The 19,398-nt window shown below is 46.1% G+C and overlaps 1 protein-coding gene across 3 annotated transcripts; it reads right to left on the minus strand.

The window, feature by feature from the left end:
- Nucleotides 1-425: 425 nt before the first annotated feature.
- On the minus strand, nucleotides 426-18,056 carry LOC144720014 (dnaJ homolog subfamily C member 4-like). Of its 3 annotated transcripts, none has more exons than XM_078596430.1 (7): nucleotides 17,805-18,044; nucleotides 8,932-9,078; nucleotides 8,061-8,154; nucleotides 6,077-6,294; nucleotides 5,749-5,916; nucleotides 5,120-5,206; nucleotides 426-3,341 (listed from the first exon to the last, which is right to left on the minus strand). In XM_078596430.1, exons 1-7 carry the CDS (start codon nucleotides 17,939-17,941, stop codon nucleotides 3,245-3,247), a joined length of 948 nt encoding a protein of 315 aa, XP_078452556.1. In that variant the 5' UTR covers nucleotides 17,942-18,044; the 3' UTR covers nucleotides 426-3,244. The 3 variants fall into 3 exon arrangements, with proteins under 3 accessions (XP_078452556.1, XP_078452558.1, XP_078452557.1); XM_078596432.1 differs by having other exon boundaries at nucleotides 17,815-17,951; XM_078596431.1 differs by lacking the exon at nucleotides 5,120-5,206 and having other exon boundaries at nucleotides 17,805-18,056.
- Between the last annotated feature and the right edge of the window lie 1,342 nt (nucleotides 18,057-19,398).

Raw genomic sequence — 19,398 nt, forward strand, 5'->3', positions numbered from 1 at the left:
CCAGATGTCCAGTTATAGATCAGCCCGAAATGGACTCGCCCTTAAATGAGAATCTGGTGGTGTGTGAACGTGAAATATCAGCAGCAGCAGCAGCACTGTCCACACCACCCGTTCGTGCGCTGTGCTGGTCTTCAAAGGCACCCGGAGACACGACTCATTCATGCTACAATGTAGAATATTTCTCGATCAAGGGCGAAAGATTCGAGACCAAGAATCCAGTCTTTGTTTCATTTGCCTGAAGATAACATTTGCTGATAATTTGCATAAATCACAAATAATTAAGTCAATCTTGAGGCTCGGTGATTGAGGGTTGGAGGCGTTGCAGTGATTGCTTGAAAGCCACTCGGCACAATAAGTTTATCCTCCTTTTGGTGGACGGGGCCACACTCAGCATCATGGAAAAAAAAACAGACTCCATATCGTCGTGCATATTGCCTGGCTTTATACATTTTCCGTCATATAGAATGCATTTTATATACTGTATATATATACACACACGTACACCGAAACACCGCGTACACCAAACAAGGCGAACGAGGTCTGCGAGTCAACGATTAATTCTCAAATGTCGCTTCTGACAATGCTGGTCACGATGACACAGCCAAACAAACGTCTAAATGAAACACTTTAAATAACATTACGTGAAGGGCATAGTGCAACGAAGCTTTTGGCTTTCCTTTAAGAAAACAAGTTTAAAACTTAACATGCATCCCCTCCCTCCCCCTAAGCAATACATGCTCACGTGGCTTTCGAAAGGATCCATTAACCACCAAATAAAATGCTTGTGGAAATCTGCGGTTCAAAGTTCATATCAATAAAAAATCCACATTATATGGTGTCATTCAGGAATAGCTGGCGAGCTGGTTTTTATTGTTAAAGGGTGAAAGTTTTATTTTACTCATTAAGGCAACGTGAAGTTTGTTATAACTTTAGCGATAACGCCTACAACATTCATGCCAGGGTTCTTCAAATGGTGGCCCGTGAGCCAGATGCACCCGGCAAAGGATCTTAAGAGTGGCCCACTGAGGTATGGCCCATCACGAGATACGACGACGGTGACTGAGACATTGAGACACTGATTAGCAGAGGTGGGACAAAGTCATTGTTATGCAAGTCCAAGTCGAGTCGCAAGTCATCAAATTCATGACTCGAGTCTGACTCGAGTCCAAGTCACATGACTCGAGTCCACATCTCATAGGTGGGACAAAGTCATTGTTATGCAAGTCCAAGTCGAGTCGCAAGTCATCAAATTCATGACTCGAGTCTGACTCGAGTCCAAGTCACATGACTCGAGTCCACACCTCTGCTGATTAGTGAGCTGAAAGAATGATAATAGATCAGAGAGCTGTAAATTATAGAGAAATGGAGCCAAGAGGTACATATTAGTGTTCTCAATGCCAAGTGCCATCGTACAATCTGGACACGTGGCCTGCCAGCACATGCCATTTGAATTATGTGGCCTGCCAGAAAAAAAAGTTGAACAAACCCTGGTTCTTGCTTTGGTAAAACTATGATACAGTGTAGCTCACAGTATACCGCAGCCAGTGTAAGATTACCCAGCCGTCGTTAACCCTGGGGCAGAAATGTCTCTACTATTGCATAGCGATCAGTTAAAAAAAAGACAATTAAATGCCGCTGTTGTCTATTTTCTAGAGTTCCGGCGCAATATACAGTAACCGCAGCTCCACTTGGATGTGCCCAAGTGTCCTTTTCAAGTCCGCTTCTCTCAGCGAGAGGCGTTCAACCCTCTATGTTGCTTTCACTGCTCCCGCCATGGAGGTGTGCGAGTCTAGACTTATCATCTAAAGTTGTGCAGTTCATCGCGGTTGTGTATTTGGTTAAAGGCCAGTCAGGCGGTGGTACCTGACGCTCCTTTTAACCATCTTTTAAAACAGAGCCCGAGTTATTTATATCAATTCCAAGGCGAATGTTTTGCCACCGACGATGGCGCCGATTAATCTGCTGCAGTTTATAGGTCTCACTTATTGATGACAAGCTTTTTCCTGGTTTTAAATAAAATCTTGAAGCCTTTTCACCGAGTCGAGTTACAATACAAACTTCGTTAGGTTCAATAAGCACTCTCTGGGATCTGGCAATTCCTGCTTAAATCAAGGTGCAGACAGCATTCTGCTCGACACAAAAGAACCGCGCGATCTGCCCAGACACTAGTCACGTTTCAGATGCAACGGCTGTGTCTACCGCAGTGTGGCCACAAGGCCATTCACCATCTCGCGCGATAACGCTGTGCAAGAGTTCACCCTGCCGGGCTGTATGAAACCGAAAAAAAATCTTCACAAAAGCCACGAGGACACGTGATACCGGGTGTTGCAACGGTGTAGTCTCGCCGCCCATTGCTGGCCGTGCCATTGAGGAATGGACATAGCGACTGGGGCGGTGATGACATTTGCAACAGAAACGAACGTGTGCGCTGCAATTGCCCGTTTTTACGAAATATTACGCCGCGTGTCCGTGCGCTACCAAAACGTTTTTTTGGATAGGACTTACGCGGCGTTTTTTCTTTCATCAGGTTTCTGAGCACAGGCCCTACACGGCCCAAAATGGCAAGCATCGAGCAACAGATATCATTATTGGAGGTGTAATACATAAGAGCGTAACACGTTTCTTGAATTGAGCAAGGTTATCATAAGAGCTTGGGAAAAGAGACGATGGCATGGCATTTCAAAGAGGAGCAGTGTACAGGACTGAAGCACAAACATAACTATTGAGACTTTCAATATGGTGGTTGAACACAGCATGGATGAAGCAGTCAGTTTGGTTAAACCGAGTCCTCAATTTGGGCAGAAAAACCCAAGAGTGAAGTGCATCCGTGGGAGCGGTTACCATGGGGGCAACGAGAGACGAGCGAGTATTCAGGAGGCAACTGTTGGGCGTTCAGCGTTAAATGTACGATTGGCAACACCTGTCTTTTCCCCAGATATTCGAGACCCACCGTGAGTGTGCCATCCGACTGACTCGAGTGATGCAGGCGTGGATGGAAAGTCACACTTCAAACACCGAAACCGCACTGTAAAAAAGCCGTACAATTTGCGAGCAGAACACTCAAATGCCTCCGGTTTTATCTTCAGTACCCAGCAGCATTATAATCCTGCAGCGCTTCAACGTCTAGAGGGTATAAAATGTTCACAGGGAAGGAACACCGTGAAAGAAAGAGCGACGGGGTGCGCCGTGGCGGCACGTAGAGTGGTGGGGGCTTGGCTCGACTTGGGGCTGGAGTGCAGATCGTTTACTCCACTCTGCAGTTCTCTTCCTTGCGGTGCTTGGCCACAAACTCTGTGTACTTCTGTCGCAGAATCTCATTTTGCTTCTCCACTCCGTTCACACTGCACCACAAATGTGGACACAAACTGAATGTTAGGAAAACAATTTGACCGTGGGCATCTTATAGTGACTCGAAATTCAAGTGCATCATACACATTATGCCTTTACCAAACCCACGTGCACTCAATGTACTGAAAATGTTACCTAGGCATTCAAGGTGTAACGATACACCGATTCCGAGACTCATGATACACGCAACGATTCTCATGCGTAAGAACGGGCGCTTTTCTAATCGTATTTAATGCAGGCAATGGCGATTACAGGACCCTTCCAATCACATGAGGCGTCAGCATTCACCACAATGTTGACGAGCAAATGTATTCTTGGATCGGATCCCACCTCTTTCACGATCACACAACAAGTGATTAGGCTGCTGTGATTAAGTTGCGAGGGATTTAGGCTGCTGTGATTAAGTTGCGAGGGATCAAAATGTTTCCATTCCTATCATTAATAGAATTACTTATACCAGCCCACTCCAATCCCTGCCTGCAACTTTAACAGTACAGAACCTTGTCGATTGAATTAAAACCACCTGATCGCGGGATATATAGACTATTACATGAAATAGCAGTCGATTAGGTACTTGGGTAACATGTTTGGGTCACCTATCACGGTATAAATAATGTTTATAATTACCCACTGCCACCTACTGGTCACGGATCGGTGATTACCGAACTATAACTGGGCAAAATAGTAATTTATGTAACGGCTGCTGTACAGGAAACGGGAGCAATGTAATTGGGACACAATGAGCGCGAGTTAACGTTGCCTATTACCAAATCTCCCCAGAATGCGGGCATCTCGAATGCGCTCCTCTCACGGGGCTATGTTGTCAGCCAAGGGCAGTGGCTACAAGACGCATTATTTTGTGCTATGCTCCAACATCTATGCCGCACCATTTTCACAATAAGACACTGACGGGCATGGTGAAGTATGGCCAAAATCGGCCTCATGACTCACATGGCACGGGGAAGCCCTCATCCGCGGTGGATAGAATAAAAGGGCTGGTACATACACGTGACCTTAAAATCAAATCTAAATGCAGTCGCAAACACTGACCAAACCCCAAAACTAAAAATACTCCCGGTGTAACTCTCACCCTTGAAATGTCAACACTAACTCACATCTTAAACGGGCCAACAAATATCCCTAACCTAACGTGTAAGTGTCAAAATATAAGCTATCACCATCATGGGGGTAAGTAACGGACGCAGGCACGAAGCTTCACATGACCTCGTCACTCGCCCACGCACGTAGGCGCACGTGGTGCGTGGCGCGCCACAGGCACACACAAAGACAAAGATCCCCGTATAGCATTTAACAGGCTGCCGGGGCAAGTGCTGGTTGCGAGAGCCTATGAAGGCCGGAACGGCACATGAGGAGGTGAGTGGGCAACACCACACCCGGCCGCCTTGGTCTCCCCAGTGTTGATGGTTTTACACTGTACCACATACTCATTTAAGGCTGAATCGACGTAGGGGAGACCCAGAACTGGTACAGATATTCGGCAGTTATTGGTCGTGAGTGCGCATCGAACTCTGGTTGCTGAGCTGGCAGCGTAGTGTGCTAACCACTCCACTAGCACTCCCCAGGGGGACACTCACACAAGCGTGTGTACGTACACACGCTTGTGTACCCGCGACGCTCACCGACACAGACGCGTGCCAAGAGAGACTGGCTCGCGCAAACGCACGCTTGTGCGGGCGCGTGTGTGCGGGCGTGCGAATGGTCACGTTTGCAGTGGTGGTGATGGTGTGGGTCCCGTGCCAATTTGGCTCACCGGGCATTCTCTTTGGACACGTCGTAGATCTCGGTGTTGATGCGATCGCGCTCGTCCATAAAATGTGAGTGTACCTCACCCAGCTTCCTGCACGCGGATCAATCGATGAACACCACATGCCACCACCATAACAGCGGTGATGGTGAGATATAGAGAATGGACTAAACTTGTAAGTGGGTGTGCAGGTGGAATTAGTGATTGAGTGAATGAGTAGTATATGGGTGGTTTGGTGAGGTGGGGGAATTGATTGAGTGCGTGAGTGAGTAGGTGAGTAGGTGAATGAGTAAGCAAGTGAGAGGTTTGGTGAATAGGTGAATGAAGTGTTGATTTAGTGAATTAGTGACCCAGTAAGTAAACGATTGCTTTAGTGAGTGGGTGAGTTCAAGGGTAAGCAAGTGGGTGAGTGAGTGGGTAAATTAGTTCGTCAGTAGGTATGTTAGTGGCGATTGAATAAATAGGTCAGTGGCCATGCGTCAGTTAGCAAGCGATTAAGTGGCCGTCCAAGTGAGCAATCTGGTGAGCAAGTAGGTTGACAAGGTGTACAAGCAAATACGTTGGTGAGCAATGAGTGAACGAGCGAGTGGTTGTAGAATGAGTGCACGGTCGTGGCGCAGGTGTGAGCATGGTACCGGTATCCTAGGTAGTGCAGCCCCATGCTGAGGCATATGAAGAGGAGGCAGCCGCCCACGATGAGGCGACTTCTGCGCTGGTAGCTCTTGCTGTGCGTGAACGCGCTCTGCTCGGGGTTTGGAGGGCGGAACTGCTCCCAGTACATCCGGTCACGCTCCCACTCAGCGCTGTAAGGACGCAAAACGCAAACGCCCCCTTGTTTAGCCGTGTGTATCTGCAGTGCGGGGTTTCCTAGTCCTCACAACCCACCATGGTGCGGCCTGCCGCGTTGACCCATCTTTTTCATTCGGATACGAATTGCCTGGAGAGGCCACCACACGGACGTACCTTTGCGCGTATCTCTGTTTCTCTGTGAACCCAGGGGACTGGAAGGGCCAAGTCTTGGGGGCGCGCCCCCCCGGCTGGGACGTCGCGGCCTGCGACAAGTGTAGGCCGATGTCGTACTGGTGGCGCGTCACCGGCTTGCTCAGCACCATGTAGGCCTCGTTCAGCTTCACGAAGCGGCCGTGCAACTCGGGGTCACACGGATTGCGGTCCGGATGCAACTGCACATCAATACAGACAGACACATTTTTGTCTTTGTAGCCTCACTCCTGTCGCACCGTACAATACGGTAAAAAATAGATTTAAATTGCGTCAACTACATCTCAAGACGCTCTAGGAATAAACAGCTTAGCACGCGCATCGTGTAAACGGTACTATATATACAGTATATATTCCAGAGAAGAGTTAGGCATAGGCAGAAGAAAGGAAGGTCTGGAGCCTGGACTTAAAAAGGGACGGGGACTAAACAGTACAGGTGAATGGGGGGCATTCCAAATTGAGTTGAGGTTGACAACGATTCAACAGGAGACCTTGGCGACTGGATAGGAGAGGGGAGTGTAGGCAGCGGCAAGTTCATGGAGAAACACTGGATTGGGAGCCAACGGAGGAACTGGTGAACTGGGGTGATGTGCCGTCCCATCCATCGAATTGATGTCAGCTCTGGGTACGGAGGACAACGGTCAAAGTATGATGGTGATGATGACTCATCGACATCAGGTGCTCGTTCCAGGCCAAGTTTCCCTTGAGGAGGCACAAGCTAGGTTTACATTTATGCACAAGCAAGCCCTTGTGCGTAAACGCACACACAACCACACATGGGTGCCAGTCGTGTATGAATGAGCCCTCGGACGTGTGCGTGCTTGCTCAATGAGCTGCCAATAATTATTTTAAACCGTCTGACATTTAGGCTCTTTCCATGGGCCGCATAATTACTGACATTACATTCCCCTTTGGCTTTTATAGAGTGTGAGCACTCTATAAAAGCCAAAATCAGTACGCAAATTCGGATATTGCACAACAGTTCGATGTCTGTTTCAGCCATAATCTTATAATTATAAATCCTTTGCGTCCATAACACGATACAATTTTGATTTCTGTAGCATCGAGATGCAACTCAGTCTCAAGCCGCTGTACAAACTGGGAGCAACGAGCACAGAGAGAGACAGCAGCAGTTCTTAATCAGTGGCATTTACGCCGCAGGCAACAATGGACACATTCTATGGTGGCACGGAAAAAAAAATCAAACAAAAGTATACAATGTACTTCTCCCACAATTAACGTTGGGTTATTTGTATTGCATAAGTTGCCCTTTTCTCGTGTGGAGATGATCTGAACGTAGGTTGCATGTTACTTACCAGAGTAAGCTTGGAATTCGGTATGAAACGATTGTATTTTGACATTGCGGCATTATTCAATTCTCATTTGCCACCGCATTGGTGCATAAAAAGGTTGAAACAAACCCCACAGAGTATTTCATAGGGTGGAATGCCACACGTCGGAGGGGACCGAGATGACGTTTCTGGTAAAAGTGCGAGTGAAGACACTTCACTGAGACAGTTAGTCGTAGGCATAACAGAAGGGAAGAGGAAGGTCTTGAGACCGGGTCTGAACAGGGAGTCCAAGCGCTTTGCCGTGGTTGCTGTGACTGATTAATAAACATGGCACACAGCGGCAGTCCCCCCCTGCAAAGGCATGTTTGAAACTAAGAGGGATTTTACACAGTTCGAATTAAGTTACCAGTAGCAAACTCTTTAATGAGCTCATTTTAATTTTTACCCAACGAAATATGCTTTCCATTACACGATGTTTTTTTCAAGTGTTATCATCTTTCAGGCTTTGACACGTACGCGCTGATTGATTAGGAATCCCGACACAAGAGCCAGGCGCAATGTCCCTGGGATGTGGGCGATATCAGCCGGCACATCTTCCAAACCCCAATATTTCCAAGTGTGGAAGGGGGCGTCGAGAAGGCGGTGTGCGACGAGACCTGCTTGGACAGCTGGAAAAATGCAGCCTTGATCTGCTCCATAGATGCGTTGGAAGCCACTCCCAGGACCTCGTAGTGCGACTGTCGGCACATCCTGGTCAGTGTCCACGCCATCCCCAAACAGAAACACACGCACGCACGCACACACGCACACACCCACGCACACACACACACACACGTGCACACAGACAGCAGCCGTCGGCGCCGACCGTTAACGAGCCCCGACATCAATCGCCGCGACTTGCACACGAAAGTTCTGACCGCTCGCCAGGGGTCAAAATGTTGAGGTGGAAATTATTTGGCACGGGTCTGATCATGTGTTTGGATAAGTCATGTCTGACGTCAGACAAGGCTGGCGGGCAATGTCACGTCAACAAACTGTTTCATCGGGGTGCCGAGACAAATACGAGTGGCTCGCTTGGTCTTGTGTAGTTGTATTTGCCAACGGTATCACTCGGGTGAAATGAGATAAACTCGCTCTGTGAAGCCTCCACGTGTGTGCGAGGCTTTACGGCGTTGTTGCTGTTAATTCACTAGATACCTGGGCTGCATGCTACCACATATCTCGTGCAATAATTCAGACCTGCCGATCACTAGTTACCCATTGTCAACACTCAGTTTAGGTGTATACAATGATGTGAAACAAACCTGTACGCAAGGAGACGAAAAACAAAAGCAAGAAATTATACTAACGAGGGTAAAAACGGTACAAGCATTTGTAAAAATGTGACCGAATTATGAATATTCATCCAATCGCTGCGAGGAGTTGTGAATCGTTGCGAGGAGTTGTGAGTAGCCCATGCCCAGCTGAGGGTATGTGTCCTTCCCTGAGGTGGGCCTTGTGCGGTGCGTGGGGCGATTTGAATCACACCTGCTGGTGTAGAGGGAGCGGCGAGGAGAGTGTCTCAGGCAGGCCCTGCAGACGCTTTCCTGCAGGTACACCTGCATAGCCGATCGTCTGACGAAGTCTCCCAGAGTGCAGCTCGAGGAGGTGAGTAGCTCACACTCTCCTGGGTGCCTGTGCAAAGACAAAATCGTCATCAACCATGATCCATCCACCGCTGAATGAAGGTTTACTCAAGCCACCACCGCTGCCACCATCTCTCACGGTCTTGCGCCTCGGGCAATCACTGGACTGGGATCAAAATGATGAAAAAAGAAGTGGATGAGAGTGGGCTAGAGTGCTTTTGGAAAAGTGAACAATGAAAATCGTACGCACATACAATACACACACAATAATCACACAGAAGAATTCCCTCATCAAAACACTACACTATAGGGCTCGTTGCATTTCCGACCAGCACCACCTAGCCAGTGAGCTTGAGCACGTATGCCAGGCTCTCAGCAGGAATGGATATTCTGACCGCACAATCCGCAAAGCTGCATCCCCAACCATGGGTAGAGAACCATCTGAGGACCCAATCAAAGCTATCACCTCGCAATACCAAGCAGGGGTCACCAAAAGTATTTCCAAAATCTTGAACAAACACAAGATCCAAGTTTGGTTCAATTCAGTACACAAAATCCGTGATTTGATCCCATCGGCGAAGGATGCGATTCCGGACATGCAATGTCCTGGTGTCTATAAGCTGAGTTGTGTCTGCGGCAGCAGTTACATTGGTGAAACGAAGCGACGTGTCTCAGACCGGGTTCACGAACACAAAGAGGATTTGAAACACAGTAGAACCAACATCTCGGCGGTGGCGGATCATTGTTTCAACGCTGTGGGCACACATGACATTCTTAATTTGGAGCTTTCGTGACTGCAGGAATTATTCTTTGGTTCTTTCGGTTAAGTCACGTCTAAAAATAAAATAATAAATTTTATTTTATTCTTTGGTTCTTTCGGTTAAGTCACGTCTAAAAATAAAATAATAAATTTTATTTTTAGACGTGACTTAACCGAAAGAACCAAAGAATAACACATGACATTGTTTTTTACGAGACCAAGGTGCTCTGCAAACCCTCGGGCTACCATTAGAGATTTGTTCATGAAGCCATCCAGATATACAAACACAGACAAAACTTAAATCGAGAAGATGGATTCAGATTGAGCAATCATTGGAAGGACGTGATAAACTATGTCAAGTTTTAACTGCTGTGACTCTCACTCTTACACCCGTGCTGTTTTCGTTTACTAATTCAAGCTCATTGACATGCCAATTTCTCCAGCCCCCACCCGTCGCTGCACGCCACAAACCCTCCCCCCTCTCCTCCCGTGAACTCCTGCAGCCACGACTCTACAAACCCCCCCTTCCCCCCCCCCCGTGCCTATATAAAGCCACAACAGCAGATCATTCTTTCTCACCTGATGACGGACGCTTGTGTTGCGACCGAAACGTCGTGTTCTTTTATTATTTTTTCTATCTACATGACTTTACCGAAATAACCAGAGAGTATCTACCCATTTAAGGCTGAGTCAAGCTTGGGGAGGCCCAGGAGTGGTTCAGATAACAGCCACTAAGTTGGCCGTGTGGTGGAATTGAACTCAGGTTACCAGGTTTGTAGCGCAGTGTGCTAACCACTACTTTACCACTCCCATATATAGCGATACGTCATCTCGACAAATGACAGCACTTCTTCGCCAGCATCACATGCCACCTTATCTTGATGCACTCCGCCACACTCATGCACAACAGTCCCAGGAAGCTGCACTTCAATGGGAAGTTTAATAAACAAGGGCAAACGGTGTCAGATCACCGGATGTGGCACCGACCCGGAAGCGAGAAGCAATGGGTAGAAATTGTGTCAAGAGGACAGGAGTTGAAAATGAAATGTTTACACTCCAGCATATATTGATTGAATCCCTCTGTGCCTTTAGATACACCACACTTACACCAGCGATGGGATGAAGCGGTCGCCTGCTGGACCTGGCAACCCAAGTGCGAGTCCCAACACCCTATTAACATCGGTGGCGAGTGATTTCTAAACAGTCGAGGCCTTCTGACACTTTCACCTGCAATAAGCTGAATAGGGAAATACCGTCTAACAACTCCCCCATGATAGAAATGGCATGGAGAGGCCTTCATCCAGCAGTGGACTGACAAAAGTGGCTACGCATTTATTTCTTCTTTACACCAGTTAATGAGCGGCCTTTCAGCGCACATTTAATTACGCTTCAACTCCAACACACTGCATAATAACGTTTAGAAAATGTAAAAGGGTAAAAGGCCCGATTATGTTACCATTACATTTTGTGAGCATCGGCCTCTGTGTCCCATACCCTGTAATTCCGTTACACTTGAACCGAAAATTGGTCTGTGTTTGTTTTCGTATTCTAGATAGTACAGCATATGATTTAGAACCGTGTTTTATTCTTATGCCTTCTGCATTTATACGCTGAGTGTCTGTGGTCAGCATTGTGTTGAACGGCACTGTTATGCTGTCAAAGCAATGTGGGCCTGGATCACAACGGTGAAGTTACACTCAGCAAACTCTTGTAAACGGCACTGAACAAAGCAGAGCATGGTTGGGGACCAAATAATGATGGTGATGATGATGGTCCAGGTAATGATGATAAATGTGATGAAACAGGTAAACATGACAATGCAGGTAATGTTTATTCTGACAATGATGAAGGTGATGATGCAATAATGAAAGTGATGACAATGATAATGGGGATACACGTAATTATGATAACGATGACGGTGGTGGTGGTGATGATAGACGCAATGATATTGGTGACGATACAGAACATCATCACGACGATGGTAGTGAAGACAGATACCATGAGCATAATGATAACAAAGATGACAGTGACTATAAGGATATCAAACAAGATAAAAGTGGTGATGATACAGATAATAATACAGGTGATGATGAAGACGATGATATAGGTAATGATGGTGGTGCCGCAGCTGCTATAGCCGATGCGACGCGGTGCTATGTGGGGCCACGGTCAATGTTTGGTCCTCTGACCGGAAGCCTTTTCGAAGCACAGCGGTGAATTTATGTATTTATAACAAAACAATGTTGGGCCCTCCCCTGCCTCTGCACAATGCCGTGACCAACTTAGGTTTTGTGGTGACACTGGCACGAGGGATATGCAGAACCGATGCCAGCGGCACATGCACCCACTGCCCCCAAACCAGGTGCTCGACATCCGAGGGCCCTCTTCAAGCAGTCCGCCGCTAGTGGCTCATGCCGCCGCCACCCCCGTTCGGCTGTTTCACGGCCCGCCTCGCAAAGTGTCTCAGTGTCTCGCAGGAATTCAATGCTCTTAAGAATAGCCCAGAGTTCGACCACGGTCACAGATCTCAAAACCACAAACTGCATAGCGATGCCATGTGCCCGCTTTGATCAGTGGCTAGCAGAGTTTCAGATATTCACCAGGCTTCTCCTCACCATGCTCGACATTACCACATTCACATTGCCGAGCAACTTGCATGTCATGAGAAAGAATAAGAATGCATTCGCAGTGGGTAGAGGATTTAGGTTGAAGTAAGGCATAACAGCTATGCACTTTAAAATCATATTGAAAACTCATTTCTTTAGAACTGTGTTTAGTTTGTTGTCCTTCCATAGCAACTCTTATTTAGCACGGTTGGCTACGTACAGTGCGAAAGAAATTCAACATACGTACATACATGCCCAACATGCATTTTACGGGCAAGTGAAATTAGTCTATACGCACACATCGGAAATGGTCAACGTTGTGATATGTTTGTTAATCAATGCCACCGCATGTGTGAGAAGATGAAACTGCCTAAAAAGAAAACCTCACCCTCTAATGTCTACGCTTTAACTGATAATGAATGATCGTGCTTACGATGCTCCGATTAATCTTCGAAGGCTTGGCAAGAGATGACATGAGCCGAGGTAGTGTCAGTAGGAAGCCCCCAATGAAGAGGTTGTCCCTCCTCATGGCTTTCGACGATGATGATTACCATTTAAACATAAATCATAGCTGCAGCTCGGTCATTAAAAAAAATAAAATCCCTCGTGAGACTGCGACGATGTTTCCGTGCCGTCACCGTTACACTGTGCATTCGTGAGCATGACGAGGAAGTAAGCTCACGTCATGCCACCTTTGCAACCAGCGTTCACACACAGGCACGCGTAGCCCATTGACAGACATCACAGCAATAAAAGATGTGTGATAAATATAACTCGCCTGCGACTGGACGGCTCTAAATGAAATGGCATTGGTGCAATTTTGATTTTGTCTATCCCTATCTATAATTCACCACTTTAATAAGCATATAGACACTGCTCTACAATACAGTCATAGGGATAAATTATAGAAAAAACGTATATTTTCAAGCATCCACATCTGCCACCGATTTCAAAACTGAACACGTTTAAAATCGTCTAATTCTCTCCTCTAACCCTACTTACACAACCATTCCCTCTACTCTACTACTACCAAAATCAGTTAACTCTACCCCCTATCTCCAGTTATTAGCGACCTTATACTGGTAGGAACCTCCTGGTTACACCAGCCCACATGAAATTATTGTGTCCGTCGTGCGTCCAAAAATGGGAGGGGTGGGGCTGGGTGGAGAGGGGAGGGTGGGGAGGGGCTGGGTGGGGAGGGTGCCAAGGGGCTGGGTGGGGAGGGGTGGGTGGGGAGGGGCTGGGTGGGGAGGGTGGGGAGGGGCTGGGTGGAGAGGGTGGGGCTGGGTGGGGATTGTGGGGCTGGGTGGGGGGTGGGAGGGCTGGGGCTGGGTGGGGAGGAGCTGGTCACCCCGTGGTTCCCTTATAAAACTCAACGTTTAACCTACTCACGCCGGCTTGTGCCCGCCCTCACAGTCGGCCATATTTGCGGAATACACCACGCCGCCGTTGACCCTGGCCATTGACCGAGCAACCCAACGTTCCTACCAGCTCCCTCCGCAGCAGGAATGTGTATCTTATACATTTTACTCCCAAGGATGAGCCGGGATGTGGAACAGTGTTTTGGTGAGGTACGTCAGTGGCAGATTTGCAGATCGCAAAAGCAAGAGCTGAAATTACTTTGATTGCCAAAGCATGATTGGCACTCCATGACCCCTGCGGTTAAGAAACAGAGGATGATTATAATAAGCCCTATACGGCTTCACGATAATTGTAACACTGCCATTAACCATATACATAACTCTGCAACTAACATTGACCATAATCACATGCATAAGCCTACTTGCTTACCCCTTACCCCTCATGCTACCAACAACCCCCCCGATCGTGAAGATGCATCCTGCACGCGTCGTCTGTTTGTAGTTTCCCTGCGGTTTATTTTCTCACGGCTCAAGCGTTGACCCCCCCCCACGTGCTGCCTCGCCGTGTGCTGGCCCAGTGTGTCAGCAGCGAAGGCGGAGAAATGTGTCGGTAAGCATGAGTAGGCAGAACACAGCACAGTCCATCGTCACGATTGTTCTCGGCGGAAAGCGACGGCACCCATCACATCCGTGTCGTGGCAAAGTCTGAACAGCGGAGTGAAACTTTTTTTAAAACACGCTTTAATGAAATGTACCCTACTAGTAATGGCAGAACTCCACGACTCCAGAAAGTGGCCCCGAAGCTTGCCATAACTAAAGGGACCGTGGCCAATTACAGCCAACGTCAGTTTACCGTGGACAATTAGACCCAAGGCGAAACATAACATATAAAAAAGATTGTTTGCAAATGTTTTTAAAATTTTTATGATATAATATAGTATTGTCATCAGTATGACATAAGTATACCAAGTTTGCAGTCGATACCACATTGGGAAGTGGGTTAAAATTGAGTGTAAAAAAATGATGTTTTCATAAAATGTTTATGCGAGACCAGATTTCCATTTATTCTCATTCGCTGGATCATAATTGCACTTCGTAATGATCAGCATCATCGACCACTGTCGATCAACTGCTTGACGGTTTCCGCAAGCCACCATAATCTCACAATCCCTGAGTTGTGATTAAAACAATGCATTTACTTGACAAGAGATTAAGGACATATCAACATGTGCTCAGGTCTGCGTTATTATCATCATCAGCCATGATCTATCGTCTGCTGGATGAAAGCTTCCTAATGCAACTGACATCTACCATGGTTCTCCAATGTGGCCTGGTCTGAAGTGGGATTATTATTTTAAAACTTGGTCAAACTTTTTTACGTGAATTATTTCACACAAAAATCTCTGTGAAGATCCAATGAACGAGTTTCCATTTAAGACGCGTGTCCAAGCACTCACGCAAATAAAAACATTCTCCTTTCAAGTGACTTTTAAAATACATTTTTTTATTCCTCCAACAGGATGCCCGAATCTGTTTACCTCAAATAGATGGTACTTAATCGAGGAGTAAAAAAAAACAAAAACCCTGTGATTATATGTAATCCAATAAATTGTATTCTATAACAGTGTGTGCGTAAAATGTAATTATAGTGCTTAAGCGATGTGTCATTGGTGTCCGTCTGCACACAGGTTTTGTTATGCCCCACACACAATCATGGATGCATTTATAGATAATAACGCAATGCTTTCTAATGAGCCTCTTACTTTATTCTCAACAGGTTAATGTGGTGAAAGCGATGTCTCCATCATCTTACAGAGGAGAGTTGCAGGCCACATTTAATGATTGCAATAATATTGGTGGGAGTCGTACTTGGAGACTTTTAATTAAATGTTGTTTTCCCGATAATTTCTTCCTAGTCTTAGAACTTATTTCTACACTTCCATTTAATTAACTGTTAGCTAATTTAGCAAATGGATATTCGTATTAATTCCATTATTTCGCCGTTTCTTCATTACAGTATTTGTGTTTATCGCGTTATCGTTGTGCTGTCTGCTTCTGTCTTGCACCACAACCGGAGATCTTTTTATGAAAGACGATTTATAAATAGAATAATTATTTCTGTATTTCAGTGCGGTGTCTATAATTGGATTAGCCTGAAGTGTGACAGGTAACAGGTCTGACTAAATGTGGTTTAAAAATGGCATACGTTAACTTCGTTTCTAAATCAATAACTCTATCAAGAATTCTCATATCACATAACGAAAACAATCACCATCATCATCACCCTTGTCATCTCTCAGCATCATCAACTGTAACATCTCCATCACCACCATCACCTATACCAGGACCATCATCAACATCCTGTGATCTCCATCATCACACCATTATGATCGCCTGTCATCTCCAACACCATCACCTTTTACAGCATCATCATTACAGAAAAATTGCACTTAATACAATAACAATCATACCTGTAGGATCATTAATTATCATCACCTGTATGATGAGTGATCACTACAATCACCATCACATGCATTGTCGTCGCCAATATCACAAAACGATTACAATCACATCACTACCAACACCATATATACGAATACTAATACAGTACAACCATAAACACCAACGCTACAACCATCATCAAAACCACCACCAATATCACCTGTCATCATCATTATCACGACCAACATCAATATTACCTGTGACCATCATTATCACTCCGACTACCAACATCAATATCACCTCTCATCATTATCACTCCTATTACCACCACCAATATCACCTGTTATCATCATTATCACTCCTATTACCACCACCAATATCACCTGTTACCATCATCATCGTCACTACCACCACCACTAATATCACCTGTTACCATCATCACTACCATGTCAACCAATATCACCTGTCACCATCATCATCACTACCACCACCACCAATATCACCTGTTACCATCATCACTACCATGTCAACCAATATCACCTGTCACCATCATCATCACTACCACCACCACCACCAATGTCACCTGTCACCATCATCATCACTACCACCACCACCACCAATATCACCTGTCACCATCATCATCACTACCACCACCACCACCACCAATATCACCTGTTACCATCATCATCACTACTACCACCACCAATGTCACCTGTTACCATCATCACTACCATGTCAACCAATATCACCTGTCACCATCATCATCACTACCACCACCACCACCAATGTCACCTGTCACTATCATCATCACTACTACCACCACCACCAATATCACCTGTCACCATCATCATCACTACTACCACCACCATCATCATCACTACCATGTCAACCAATGTCACCTGTTACCATCATCATCACTACTACCACCACCAATATTACCTGTTACCATCATCATCGTCACTACCACCACCACTAATATCACCTGTTACCATCATCACTACCATGTCAACCAATATCACCTGTCACCATCATCATCACTACCACCACCACCAATATCACCTGTTACCATCATCACTACCATGTCAACCAATATCACCTGTCACCATCATCATCACTACCACCACCACCACCAATGTCACCTGTCACCATCATCATCACTACCACCACCACCACCAATATCACCTGTCACCATCATCATCACTACCACCACCACCACCACCAATATCACCTGTTACCATCATCATCACTACTACCACCACCAATGTCACCTGTTACCATCATCACTACCATGTCAACCAATATCACCTGTCACCATCATCATCACTACCACCACCACCACCAATGTCACCTGTCACTATCATCATCACTACTACCACCACCACCAATATCACCTGTCACCATCATCATCACTACTACCACCACCATCATCATCACTACCATGTCAACCAATGTCACCTGTTACCATCATCATCACTACTACCACCACCAATATTACCTGTTACCATCATCATCACTACCACCAATGTCACCTGTCACCACTGATCAACAACAACACCATCACCACCACCACCACAGTCCCCTTCTCTTCACTGTCCCACGACCTCACCGGCGCTTACCGCTGCTGCTCGAGCGCCACAGCACCGGGCTCCCGCGAGCAGAAGCCCCTCGAAGCCCCTCGGTGTCCCGGCGTCTCCTATCGCCCCCTCGACAGGGAGCGCGCACTGCGGGGGGGTTGGGGGGCATCCGAGCCGCGCAGATCGCGAGGAAAACTCAGCGGCTGGGGGGACGCATTCGCAGATGTCGATTCCTCGATTACGTCGCCGGCCGATTCGCGCGTTGTCGATTCGCGCATTGCTTTTAATCCTCGTCGATTCGGAAATCGATTCCGTGGTTTAATTTAACGTTCAGGGCGGTCCGGATGTGTTGTGACCCACAATTAATTTACCTTTTCAATAATTTTTATGTTTTACATAAATCTTGCTTTAAAAATATTACATTTTCGAGAATTAAATGGGGGAGGGGGGGTCACAAGACATCTGGACCAGCTGCCAGGACAGTAATATAATTGACCGAATTAGTTAATTTGCTTCCTTTCCGTTTCAGTCTCTCCATATAACATTTATTGTACTTTCTTACACAGCTCAGCAGCCACGTGACCTGGGAGTGCGTTTTTGCATTCCAGATGTGATGTGTACTCTTACGTGTCATATTTGGCCGATTATGACATTTTGCATGGCCATTGACAAAGGAAATTTAACAAAACGCTGCATAGTGTGCACTGGTATAGAGAATCATTCTTGGAATTACACTGGCACCGTCAGACGTGTATTATTTATATTTTAGCGATTTGCTTACCCTTACTCTATCTTGCTCTTATATAGTTTTTTACTTTGTTGGTGTATCTTGCTGACCGTGAAAAAGGGCGTCATAGCTCATCGGATTCCTCCAGTCGAAGTAAAGATGCTTATTCTATATATGCGAGAAAGTAAAAATGAAACATAAAAATTGTATTTTGTAAAAAAATTATTTATTTTATTGTTTAATTTGTATTATTTCCCTTCTACGTGACTTTACCGAAAGAACCAAGAAGATTCTTTTTTCTATCTACGTGGCTTTTCCAAAAGACTCAAATAATATTAATTCCTGCAATCACGAACGCTTTAAGTCACCATTTAAACTACAAAAAGTTTAGTTTTTAGTTTATACACAAGCTCAAACTAAGTGGACTTGCGCAGGACGCGTCGCTTCGCAGAGACGATGGCTGAGAGCAAACACCCGAAGTTTGCAGCCAAATAAATAAATGATGGAACAAAATTGTCGGTTTTCGCGTTCCCACGTGGAGATGGAGCGATGCAATCGGCTGGCCCGGTGGCTCCCAAGTTGGATTGTTGCAATCGTGATCTGTGTTTTCATTTAGTGCGCTGATCTTAAAGGTGCATTGAAAAATGTTGACACTCCGACTGATGCTCCTACTGTTGTGGAGTGACTCATGCAGCCAGCTATGGCTGCAGAGTTTGGTAGTACAGGTTGTTTACGTCGTTTATTGGGAAAATTCGGTCACAGTTCCTATGACCTGTACTGTTTCATTGCTTTTATGGCTTTATTTTGGTGATTTTCGAAAAGTTTTTTGGTTTGGCCATGTTTGTTTGTTGTAGTACAGAGTTAGACTGATGGCCTTAATCTAAGTTGTCTTGTGGTTG

This window comes from Lampetra planeri, chromosome 7 (genome assembly GCF_965212315.1).
Source record: "Lampetra planeri chromosome 7, kcLamPlan1.2.h2, whole genome shotgun sequence".
Classification (NCBI taxonomy): Eukaryota; Metazoa; Chordata; class Hyperoartia; order Petromyzontiformes; family Petromyzontidae; genus Lampetra; species Lampetra planeri.

Excerpts from the sequence above, each read along its gene's own strand:
- LOC144720014 (XM_078596430.1), bottom strand. The coding sequence starts at position 17,941 with ATGCCCCCCAACCCCCCCGCAGTGCGCGCTCCCTGTCGAGGGGGCGAT. Across the intron at positions 6,295-8,060 it reads TTTTCCAGCTGTCCAAGCAG|TTGCATCCGGACCGCAATCC; the intron begins GTCTCGTCGCAC and ends ATTGATGTGCAG. Across the intron at positions 3,342-5,119 it reads GTGTCCAAAGAGAATGCCCG|TGTGAACGGAGTGGAGAAGC; the intron begins GTGAGCCAAATT and ends TTTGTGGTGCAG.